Genomic DNA, 12,565 nt, shown 5'->3' on the forward strand with positions numbered 1-12,565 from the left:
CAAATTCCAGAATAGTTATAAGAAGAAGAGAATAAGGAGCAGAAAAACAACCCTTGACTTTGAAAGCATGCAAGAAAAATACATGTAGAGTCAGTGAACACAATGGCAAGATGACTCACTGGGACCCATTTTGCTAAGAAGAAGGGATCAGCTGGTGACGCTACAGGAAGGAAATGAGAGCAGTAGCTGTCACTGTCGCTATGAGTCAGATAGGCAGAGGTTCTGCAGCTGGAGCCACTCTGTTTAAATGTGGAAGCAGTTATGAGGATCCGGTTGTGTACTATTAGGCAAGACATTAAAGAAATTTGCAGTTTCTAATTCAAGATGGTAAGCAGGCTCCTGAACTCACCTCCTCCCATGTATGCATGGTACCTACAGTTCTACAAAGAGCAATTCTCTCTGAAAGAAATCTAGAAATAGGCTGAGCAACTCCTACACATCATGCAAATGAGAAAATACACACATCAAAACAGCTGAGAAAGGATGAGGCACATACCAGAAACTCCACCACTGGCACAGTGTCATACAAACAGGACAGAACTCTCAACTCCCAGCATCTCCCTGAGGAGAAAAAGGTTTGGACAACACACATAGCACCCCACCTTTCAGGACTCCCATCTGAGGGACAAGCCCCCAAAACACCTATTTCTGTTAACACAGTTAACACAGTTGTGACTATAAGACCCACAAAGCTACAGAAAAAAATAAAAAGTTTTTCATAGGTCTGCTATGACTTACCATGCTATCTGCTCAGCACTCAGCACAGAATAGGAAATTAGTGCAAAAATAAGTTCATCTCCCAGTTAGTCTCCAAAAAGGCCTACTGTATTCTTTAAAAGCTACTATTTGGAGGTCAGGCTTCTAATTGAGTATGCATCCAGGGATTGATTGCAATCCTTGTTAGAGACCTGTGGAAGCAGGAGACACTATCTCCTCCTCTCTCCGGCCCAACCCAGATCATCAGTAGCTCCCTGGAAGGAGCTTATACAGACATCTGGCACCCCAGACTTTGTGGCCATTGCCGAGGAGATGGGCCCCTAGATTGTTTGGCTGTCATAACCAATGGGGCTTGGACTGGTGACAGTCCCACGGAACTTCAGCACACAAAGAAGCAGTTCTCAATGGGTGCAGGAATGCCTTCCACCCTAGTGGCTACACCCCCAGACTGGGCACAAAGGGAGCAGGCAAGAAAGCCCTTCTCCTGGTTTTTCCAAGAAAGGGCTCTAGGTACATACTTTCCCATCAGGTGACTTGAGGTTCAGCTTCCAGTCAGCCTGAATCTAGATGCTGAGATCTTCCTCTTTGGAATACTGAAAAATCCCAACACACTCTCAATAACTGGAAGACATTAAGAAAAAAGGAAAGCTGCTTGGACAATCACAAAGGTTTGAGAGACAGCCAAAATCTTGGGCTGGGTTCCTTGATAAGGTTCATTTCCCACCATGAGGTGACTTCATTGAGACTAGGAAAGGTGGCAGTTTCATCTAGTGCTCAGAAACCAACACAGAGAGTGAAGGTAAATGAGGAAAGAGAACAATGAGAACAGAACAGCAACACAAAACTCCAGAAACATTAAGTTCCAAACAAACAAATAAAACAGGCCATAATGAAATATAATGAGGGGCACCTGCGTGTCTCAGTAGGTGAAGTGTCTTCCCTCGGCTCAGATCATGATCCTGGGGTCCTGGGATTGAGTCCTGCATGGGGCTCTCTGCTCAATGGGGAGTCTGCTTCTCCCTCTCCCTCTGCCCCTACTCACTTATGTTCTCACTTACTCTGTTCTCTCTCTCTCTCTCAAAAAAAATAATTTTCAAAAAAACAATTCAAAATCATGGTCATAATGATGCTCATTTTTCAGGAGAAAAATTCATAAATGAAGTGAGAATTGCAACAAAGAGATATAAAATATTGAAAAGTACCAAATAGAAATCACACAGCTAAAGAACAATAACTGGACTGAAATATTCAGTAGGGGGGCTCAAGAGCACTAGATGGTGTCAAAGAAAGTACTGGAAAACTCAAAGAGATGGCAAAGGAATTCATCCAATCAGAAGAACAAAAAGAAAAAAAATGAAAAAGAGTAAAGACAGCTTGAAGGACTCATAGGACACAACAAAGTGAACCACCATATGCATTACAGAGTCAATAAACATTGACTTTTCTAAACAAATATCTAAAGCCCATATGCCCCCCAAGCAAAAAAAAAAATAATAATGTCCCACTAACACATAAATAAGATGAAGATTGTTTGGGTTGTGTTGGTATATATGTATGTATGCATGTATGTATGTATGTATTTACCTTTCCCGAGGTTGTTGCTGAAGTTTTTCAAGTCGCACTACAGAGGACTGGTTGGGCACTACAGCTGGCGCCCCCACAGTAACATTCAGGTCTGGGGATAGGAATGCTGGGTACTCTATCGGTTGTGGTGTAATAACATTTCTGCAAAATGTTTATAATGTTAAATATTGCAATTATACAAAACCACACTTCTAAAATCAGTGATGGCTATCACTTTTGAATCATTCTCTCTTTTAGACTGTAAGCCCACCTGTCTACCTTGAACCATCAGAGGGTAGAGCTCGGGAAGCAGACAAAGGTCAGAAATCCTGACAGAAGTGCTCCACTGAATACTCTTACTACTGAGATGAGCAGCAGGGATGAAAAAGGCGGTACGTTAGACCTGGAGTTCTAAAGATAAGTAGACAGGGTTTGAGCCCAGACCTCTCTCCCAGTCGTTAGATACAAGTCTCTATTTTATGGCCCAGTCAAGTTGACATGTGAAAGTAATCTTCACAAGTCCACCTACCCCTTGCCAACCTGGCCCCCATAAGCATCTCTTTAAAACATATTTAATCTCCAAATGAGAGCAATAAACAGGTCATAACTCCACCTAACATGATAAAACTATCCTGCATACAACCAAAACCTCACTAGCCTCTTCCCCAGAAAAGACTATCAAGTCTTGGGACACTGAAAAAACAAAATAAAATTTTTAAAAAAGTCTTTGGATGATGTTTACTCTTCTTAATATCCTGAAACTTAAAAAATAGTATGCTATAAGTTTAACAATACTTAAATATTACAATATAAAGTCAACAGACCTTATGTTACATGAGGAGATAATGAGAGGGAAGAAGATACATTTATTATATAAATAAATTTTTTTCAGGTCACTTGGTAAATGGGCCAGAGTAGTACACCCAAATAAGGAATATGTTGTCTCCAAAATCCAAAAAGGCCCAACTGGTGTTGTGCCTCTGTTTTGGTTGTAGAAGGGGCCAGATACAACAACTTATCCTTCACCTTAGCAGAATTATCTTGACAATCCCCATACCACTGAATCCTCAAAATTTCAATGAGGTAGAAGAGTCCTGAATTTTTTTAGAACCCTTTCCACCCTCTGACATGCAAACGTCCTATCAGACAGTCAAGATTAGTTACTACTTCCTGTTCACTAGGTCCCATAAGCGTCATGATCATCACTCTGATGGACCTGTGTAATATCTTGTATAAGGGAAAGGCAAGCAAGACTCCTGTAAACTGTGGGGCACCTGAGTGGCTCAGTCTTGGTTAAGCATCCAGCTCTTGGTTTCAGCTCAGGTCATGATCTCAGGCTCCTGGGATGGAGCCCTGTGTCGGGTTCTACACTCAGTGTGGAGTTTGCTTGGGACTTTTTCTTCCTATCCACTGCTCCTCTCCCTGCTTATGCTCTCTCTTTAAAATGAGTAAAACTAAAAAAAAAAAAAAAAAAAAAAAAAAGCTTCCTGTGAACTAAATGAACTAAATGAATGACATAAGGCTGGAGAAGTTGATATACCTGAGATAAGACAGTAAAGGTGTATCACTCGGCCTTACCAGCTGAAGGAATCTACTTCTGGTTTTTACATGAGGAAAACAGCACTTGCCAGATCAACAGTTTTATACCACGCACCAGAGGATGTGTTAATTTGCTCAAGCAATGAAACCACATCTGCTACAGTGGCTACAATTGGAATCACTGCCTGGTTAAGCTTATGACAATCTACTATCACTCTCCAAGATCTGTCTTATGCACAGGCCAAAATAAGTAACCCAAATGGAGATAAGATGGGAATCACCACCTCTGCATTTTTCAAGTCCTTGATGATGGCCCTCATCTCTGCAATCCCTCCATGAATGTGGTACTGCTTTCAGCTTACTATTTTCTTAGGTAGAGGTAGTTCTCTAATGGTTTCCATTTGGCCTTTCCCACCATAATATCCCTTTGTCCGCAGGTCAGGGAAACAATGTAGGGTTTCACCTACTGCTAAGTGTGCGAATTTCAAATATGCAATCTGGAACTGGGGAAATAATCACAGGATGAGTTTAAAATTCCATCAATCACCTGTCCTCCATAAGTCCCTAGTCTGACCGGTGTACAACAGTGACATTTGGATCTTCTGGAACTGGTGTCAGTTTAGAACCAGCGTCCAGTAGACTCTGAAAGGTCTGATTAGTTCCTTTTCCCTAATGCATAGTTACCCTGGTAAAAGGCTCTCCTTCCCTTTTGGGAAAGCTTAGAGAAAGATCAACATTATAAACTTTTGTCAGCACACCAGCGTCTCTCTTTAAGGGGACCAAGTCTCCCCTACATTCAAAGGCTTTTGGGTGTGCAAACTGGCTCAACTCTGGGAATTGACTGAGGAGCTATGACTCTGTTTTTATGATCCAGGTCACACTTCTATTCACTTGACCTAGAACTTTTCTGCTTATACAGATTAAGAATTGGGGAGGCTTTCTATATATTTTATTTCTAGGAACATCATGATCAACTAGCCAATGCTATAGGTCTGCATGAGTCAAACTATTCTGATTGCTGCTTTGACTTTACTGTCCACTACAGTAACCACACGCATCTTGCCTTAGGTGGTGGCGCCATCACTGGGCTCTCCACTGTTACACTCCCATCGCATTTGGGTTTCTCAGGTCAGTGACTGCGGCTCCCACTCTAAGGTCTGCCTAACAGAGAAGATCACAGAGCTCTTCAAGGGTGGGGCTCCCCTTCAAATTTAGTTCTTACAGTCATAGTGAAAGGTCTATCTTCTGGAATCTCCCTGGAGGAGTGAGCAGGTCTTAAAAACAAATCCTCACCAACATCACCATCTCTTTAACCCTTTGAATACCTTCCTTCTACATTAAGCCAAGGCAAGTCTGGCATTTCCAATCCACCCAAGTGGGCATCTTTTGGTACATGTTTCTGCAACCAAACAACCAGAATGAGTCTTTTCTAACCCCCTAATCTGTACCATTAAATGCAGAATCTCTGCTTAGTGAGCTCATATCAATAAATTTGCTATGACACAACTTTATGTTCCTCCCATCATTACCCCGCACCCTATGTGCCAGGGTTCCTTACGCTCACCGGCAGGAAGGTTCTTATCCCATTTGTGTTATAGTTTCTTTTCACTAGTTATCTGTGCACACTAAACCATGAGCTACCAGAGGGCAGGTACCAGGCCTCATTTATTTTAGTATTTGCAATGGCTTGGGGATATAGCAGACATTCAATGAATGTTTACTGAATCCATTGGTGGATAAAGAAATAATGATTGGGGCGCCTGGGTGGCTCAGTGGGTTAAGCTGCTGCCTTCGGCTCATGTCATGATCCCAGGGTCCTGGGATCGAGCCCTGCATGGGGCTCTCTGCTCAGCAGGGAGCCTGCTTCCCTCTCTCTCTCTCTGCCTGCCTCTCTGCCTACTTGTGATCTCTCTCTGTCAAATAAATAAATAAAATCTTTAAAAAAAAGAAATAATGATTGATAAACATAAAACATTCAAATTTTACTATTTCAACAAATGACCAATATCAAGTGGGCAAAATTTATTTTTAATGATAATACCCAGTATTGGTGAAACTATAGGACAATAAGCACTTCAGAATATACATTCCCATCCTATACCTAATTTCCTCAATCCCTTTTTTTCCCATTTCTTAATCAGGGAAAGTACTATAGATTACACTCTTTAATCTATTTTTACTATTGAAATTTGAAGTCTGGTTGACAAATTTCAAGTTACTTTTGGTTTGCTAATGACTTTTTTAATAAAGATTTTTAATTTGACACACAGAAAGAGAGATCACAAGTAGGGAGAGACAGGCTGAGAGGGGGAAGCAGGCTCCCTGCTGAGCAGAGAGCCCAATGTGGGGCATGATTCTAGGACCCTAAGATCATGACCTGAGCCGAAGGCAGAGGCTTAACCCACTGAGCCACCCTGGTGCCCCACTAATGACATTTTTTGAACATAAACTTTTTGCTGAAGATTTGGGAAAAAACAATTAGAATGTGTGGAATGGAGGTAACACTACTATATTGTAGAGGAAAACTGACAAATATTAGACAATTTGATCTTAGAAGTCCCTCACCTCCTTCTAGAAAAGGATATCTCACTGGCCAACTTTCCTTGTCAGCCTAACCCTGTCTTCCCTCATTCAGCCATGAAGCTGGCACTCTCTTCTCTTCTTTATCTTATCTCCAGAACTTCACATGTCCTTTCGCCAGGGCTATACCCAGAAACCCAAAAATTTCTCCCACCTTATTAAGCATAACAATTCACTGCTCTGTTTTCCTTAGAGTCTAGCCCATTCTGGTTATGTCTTAAGACAACCAAAATGGTCCATAAAATGGATTAAGTGTTTTAAATGTCACATAATCCAATTGTGCAAATAAGACTTCAAACACTTACGTCACAGGATCTATTCTTCCTGGAGGTGGTGCAATATTCATAAACATGGATGGCTTGTTAATTTTCTGAAGAGGTTTTAACTGAAGAAAATGGTAAGTGTGTTATAACACTGCTTAGTTACAAGTGTAGTTTACTCTAATACTAACATCCTCCAGGACTACAAAATTGGCCTTAAGATGAAGAAAGAACCAACATTTATTGAGCACTAGATATCTGTCAGGAACCTTTTATCTATAATATTATTTTTAATCCTCTCAATAATCCTATGATGTAGATAACTGTGGCTATTTTACAGAAAATGCTGAGGATCAGTAATTTGTTCAAGGTTACCCAAAAGACATCAGAGCCAGGATTTGAATGCAGCTTTATCTGCTCCCCCCACCAAGGGTAGTACCTTTTTTACATGATCAAGACAGAGGAGTAGGGGACTATATTACCAAAAAGTTCACAGATATAAAATCAAAATCAAGAACTTTTGTATTTCCCACTCTTTTCCACACAATATCTTGGTTCCTTGTTTTTGGTAGAATCTACCTCCATAAAACAATACTTTCCTAATTTATCTGAAAAGGAGATATCTCCGTAAGAAGGTGATTATTACATGTTTTACTTCTATTCAGACACAAAACCTACCTCTGAAGTTGGTGCTTATAAACTATGTCACGAAAGGAATTCAACAGTTACAAGACCCTATAAGGCCCAATTCATACAAATATAAATAAAATAGGCCGAAGGAAAAGAAAGAAAAATCAAAGCAAAGAAGGAAAAAAGATGAAAAAAATCGTGCCTAGTGGCTTTCTTCTGTGTATTATTTATTTCTGATTTGAAATGCATTAAAAATCATTATGATATACCATAGGCAAAATTTTAGAACAACATTTTACCAGGGGCTGCTCAGTTAACGTAAGAGTAGGTTTAATAAAAGTAATGTACCACTCTGAATTCCTAATTAAAAGAACAACCAAGACTATAAAAAAACAGCAAAAAATGGAAAAGAAAGATCATATGCAAAGTATAGGGGTCACAGTCCCTGTATAATAGCAGCACTAATGTGCTTGGATATATAAATGCCCCAAAGTGGTGATAATACCTGGGGATATGAAGAGTTCTTTCAAACACCTGGTGAGAATATATGTTGGTACAACATTTCTAGAACAATTCTTTGACAAAGTCATTGTTTTTGGACAATAATTTCCATTCTAGGAATCTAGCCTAGGCATATAATAAAAGGACAGGACACAGGTTACTACACAAAAATTTTCACAGGAACATGGATATATGTGATAAATTTAAAGGCCTAGGACAAAGCAAGGAAGAGAACTTCAACATATTACTCTCTTGATAAATCAAGGAGGGCTCAAGTAACATCAGACATTGAAATACCATGAAGGTAAGGAGCATATGTGATCAGAATAAAAAATGTCATGCAAATATAATCAATGACTCCATTTTTAATAAGCATTTTTATATATAAAAATCCACACTCCTTATATACTTAAAATAATTTTGTTTTCACACATGAAAACACAGACACACAAAAGCAAGTTTCCTGATAAATGCATTTTGAATTAAAGATTATTTTTAAATGTATATGCAAATAAAAATAGCAGTTTCATTTTTCCTTAAGTACAATGGAGAAAATAGCATTCTTTAAAAATGTTCTTTTAAAAAATATATATTTTAAAAATTTTTATCAAACTAGAAAGCAAAGAGGCTCAGAAGAGATTTGACTGCAGTGCTGTAGAATAAAAAAGAACTAACCTGATGTGAAAATCCATAACCAAAGTTTCCATAGGAGAACATAAATTCCACCGCCACCTTGCAGATAGGCTAAACACACAGCACATTTATTTTATTATTTTATCAGAAAGATATTTTAATGAAAAAGGGGTAGCAAGTAGTATTTCTATTTCACAAATCTATGTTAGAAAAACCAAAGTGTGAATCTCCTGGATAAAAAAGAAGAATTCACACAAGGAATTACTAGAGAAGAATTATAGAGTTCCTAAAGTGTTAAAAACTTTATGTTAAAGAATATATGATTATAATATAGAAAATATCAGTTTATAATTAATAGGATTACCCTGAGATACATATACGTGTGTGTGTGTGTGTGTGTGTGTGTGTACACACACATGCATATGCTTTTATTTGCTCACACTTCCATTTACTTCCTACCTCCACTTCCATTTTCAGATGAAATTTTTATTTGGACAAGCGATTTCAAGTCTCTGAACCCCAGCTTGCTCAAATGTGAAATGAAAGACTGTGTCAGAGATTATGACCCCAAATGTTCATCATTCTCTGTTCTGGCTATTGGCAGCAGGGTTCTCTCTGAATAGATCAATTAATCAAAATAATAATTTTAAATATTTATTTAAAAGAAATTCAAGTGACAACTGTAAACAACTCTTTAAAATCTCCTCAAGGAGAAAATATTTCCTCAATTAAAGCTGCACAAATAAGCAGATAGGGCATTTTGCTCCCTAATGCAATTATTTCAATTTTCCTGTTCATCATTTAGCAGTAAAGTAGCATCACTAAAAAAAAGAAAGGTGAAGATGAAGATTTTGTGAATATTGTTCTTTCTGTTTAATATATTTCCATTAATTCAAACAGTGATTGGTACGGTAGCGGAGCATAAAAACACTAACAGGAGTTAAAACAGTATCAGAGTCAAGTTGTATGAAATGTTAAGTGTATGCACAAAAAGTTCTTAACATTTTTTTAAAAGATTTTAGTTATTTATTTGACAGACAGAGATCACAAGTAGGCAGAGAGGCAGGCAGAGAGAGAGAGGAGGAAGCAGGCTCCCTGCTGAGCAGAGAGCCTGATGCGAAACTTGATCCCACGACCCTGGGATCATGACCTGAGCCGAAGGCAGAGGCTTTAACCCACTGAACCACCCAGGTGCCCCTCTTACCAGGTTTTTATGCAACATTTCAAATTCTTCAATAAAGCACCCTTTCTGGAAAAAAGAAAAAGGGAAAGAACAATAAAATCCCCCAATACAGAGTCACTCATGTGGCCATCTGTATATAACCTAAAACATTTCACAAATTCTGAAAAATCAGGTAATGATTTTTAATGCACATGTTAACTTAATAGCTCCTGTGTCCTTTGATAAAACTTCGTTAGTCTTTGAAGGCCTCCTTGCTTTTGCATCCTAACAAATACTCCTGAAAATCCTTCAGATGGTTTAGATTGGTTCACTAATCAGTTCTCTTCCTTTGAGTCCAGGGCAGTATGGCTGCTGGCAAGTGAGAGGGTAACCCTAGCCCGGAGGAAAGCAAGAGAGAAGGAATGACACAATCTGTGTACAAACCTTGCCCCCAACTTTCGCTGAGCCCTGAACAGCACAGGCCCAGGGCAGAAGGCAAGCAGCCCAGACAAGGAGAAAAACAACTGAAATCTGGGCAGTCAATTAAGAGACAGAGTTTGTGATTTGAGTCCTGTTTAGAAACACTCCAGAAAACACAACAGAACATGTGTATGTCGTCTCCTAGGTTGTACCATTGCCACACAATCAGTTTTTAAAAATATTAGGCTGTTCAAAGCCAACTCTTTTTTTTTTTTAATATAGCCAGAGCGAGACATATGAGTTTGAAAGTAGATAATAAACCAAAAGGAGTCCATCAGATACAGATAAATAATAACAATGTGATACCACGGTGAAAGAAACAACCTTGATACTTACCTGAATTACATCATAAAGGTGTACCTTAACACTCCCTAGTAAGAGAGGATATTTTTCTGTACTTCTATATTGCATTAGTTCCAAGTATATATTATTCCGCTCATCATCTTGACGCCTGGGAACCTTGACATAATATGCATATGGAAAGAATTATCCCATTTTCAGTCTGAATTCCAGATATAATTTCTGAATAAGTACCTCCATAACTAGATCTTATTATATACACATCTCAGTTAGTTTTCAGCTTTCAAGCTTCTAAATTGATTTGTCTGGTTTCTAAGTAACAGGCTTACATTAAGTGATATTTTAGTTTTAGATCCTACCAATTAACTGCTTATTGTGGAAGAAAAATATTCTCAACACCCGTCCCCACAATCTTAACATTCTCTTCCTTTCGTTCCTCCAATATGTTATATATAGATCATACTTTTTTTTATTAGTTCAACACTTAATGTTTGTGTGTATGTAACTATTCTGCAGAGTTTAGCAATATAATTACAACTATGTTTCTTTTTCTCTGTCACTTCTTAATTTCCCTTAGAGTTAATAATGTGTTTTGCTTTTTAATATTTGTTTCCTTGTGCAGTTTTCTATGTACTTATTACTAAATTATTCCCAACTTTCCCTTAGAGTTCCATTAAAATTCTCCTCTTAATAAGCTCAAACTAATAGCTCCTCTTAAAATAGGGGGAAAGATTTTGATTATGCTAATAAAGATAAGCACCCTATTAATTTATACTATTTTCCAGGATTAATTTCAAGTGTTATTTAACTGGACATATACCCACTATATTCTTGAAAACCTGGCAAGCTCAGGAAAACTATTTTCAGAGTAAAACAAATAGTATAGATTGCCTTTAGCAAAACTATGTCGGGTTTGTTTTTTTTTAAACTATGCTTGAAAAACTATATTCTACACTCAAGACTAAAGCAAAATAAAGTTTTGAAGATTAAAACTGAAGGTTAAAAAATGTAGAGCACTGAGGAAATGTTTTAGGATTTCATTAAAATTTAACCAATATAACAAAACTATTAGGACTTACAACTGGACTAATCAATGTATCCTATAGCTACATGAAATAGTGTTGCTCTCTTAAACTCTGAGATACATTTAAGATTCTAAGAAGCTTAGCTATAAAGAGACACAGACTCTTAGCACTGGAAGCTCGAGAGTGAGAGGAAGTTTAATAAAGTATAGTCTGAAGCCGGACTGACTCCATTCCCAGCTCCACTATTTACTAGTTCTAGGACCTTAAGAAAATTCTTTCCTCATCGGTAGAATGAGGATCATAATAAGAGAATGTATATATATTTGGGGGGGGGTGTTATAAAGATTAAATAAGCTATCCATGCAAAAACGATTAGACTTTATGTAAGAAGAAAGGAGAGAGGGGAATGAGGAGGAAATGAAAGAGAGAGAAAGGGCATGCTCTGGGCTGAACTGTGCATTCCCTCAAAATTCGTACACTGAAGCCTAAATCCCCAATGTGATGTTATTTGTAGGTGTGGTGTTGGGGAGGTAGTTAGGTCAGAGGGTAGAGCCCTCAAGAGTTGGATTAGTGCCCTTACAAGAAGAGACCCAAGAAAGATTATCTCTTTGCTCTCTGCAAAGAGATGGTCATCAGGAAATCAGAAAGCAGGCTCTCACCAGACACCAGGTCTGCCAGCACCCTGATCCTGAACTTTCTAGCCTCCAGAAAGCTGAGAAATGAGTGTCTGTTGTTTAAGCCACCCCATATCTATGGTCATTTGTTAGAGCAGCCCAAGCTCAGACAGGGTGGAGGAGGACAGAGGAGAGCAAGACAGAGAAAAATGCATGTTTCCTGAACACTCAGAACCACAGGCAGTAAGGTCTTAGGGAAGAAGAAGCATCAGGATTATGCATTTTCTACTAAGTTGTTTATTTGAAAACAATAATATATCTCATAGTACAGAAATAGAAGCCTGTAAAATATCAAAAAAGGCACTGCATTTGTTTCTTTCCTACCCCTAAGAAAAGGATATAATTAGTGTAGATTATTTGAAACTATAAAAATGCATTCTTATATCCAGAATAGAACTTTAACATTTACCTGTACAGAAAAGTACTTTGTGTCATCAAAATTAACTGTAGTGTACTTTTCACCATTTGGGGATGCCAAGCTACATATTTTTGTACATTTCA

General features: G+C 38.3%; 1 protein-coding gene across 1 annotated transcript in view; it reads right to left on the reverse strand.

Moving 5' to 3' along the window:
* The window catches only part of C2CD6 (C2 calcium dependent domain containing 6), a 66,401-nt gene that overhangs the window by 15,273 nt on the left and 38,563 nt on the right, over positions 1-12,565 (reverse strand). The window contains 6 exon segments of the mRNA XM_059392635.1: positions 2,302-2,442; positions 6,705-6,784; positions 8,466-8,534; positions 9,628-9,672; positions 10,402-10,524; positions 12,474-12,565. Coding sequence (XP_059248618.1) covers positions 2,302-2,442; positions 6,705-6,784; positions 8,466-8,534; positions 9,628-9,672; positions 10,402-10,524; positions 12,474-12,565 — 550 coding nt within the window.

This window comes from Mustela nigripes, chromosome 3, assembly GCF_022355385.1.
Source record: "Mustela nigripes isolate SB6536 chromosome 3, MUSNIG.SB6536, whole genome shotgun sequence".
Lineage (NCBI taxonomy): Eukaryota > Metazoa > Chordata > Mammalia > Carnivora > Mustelidae > Mustela > Mustela nigripes.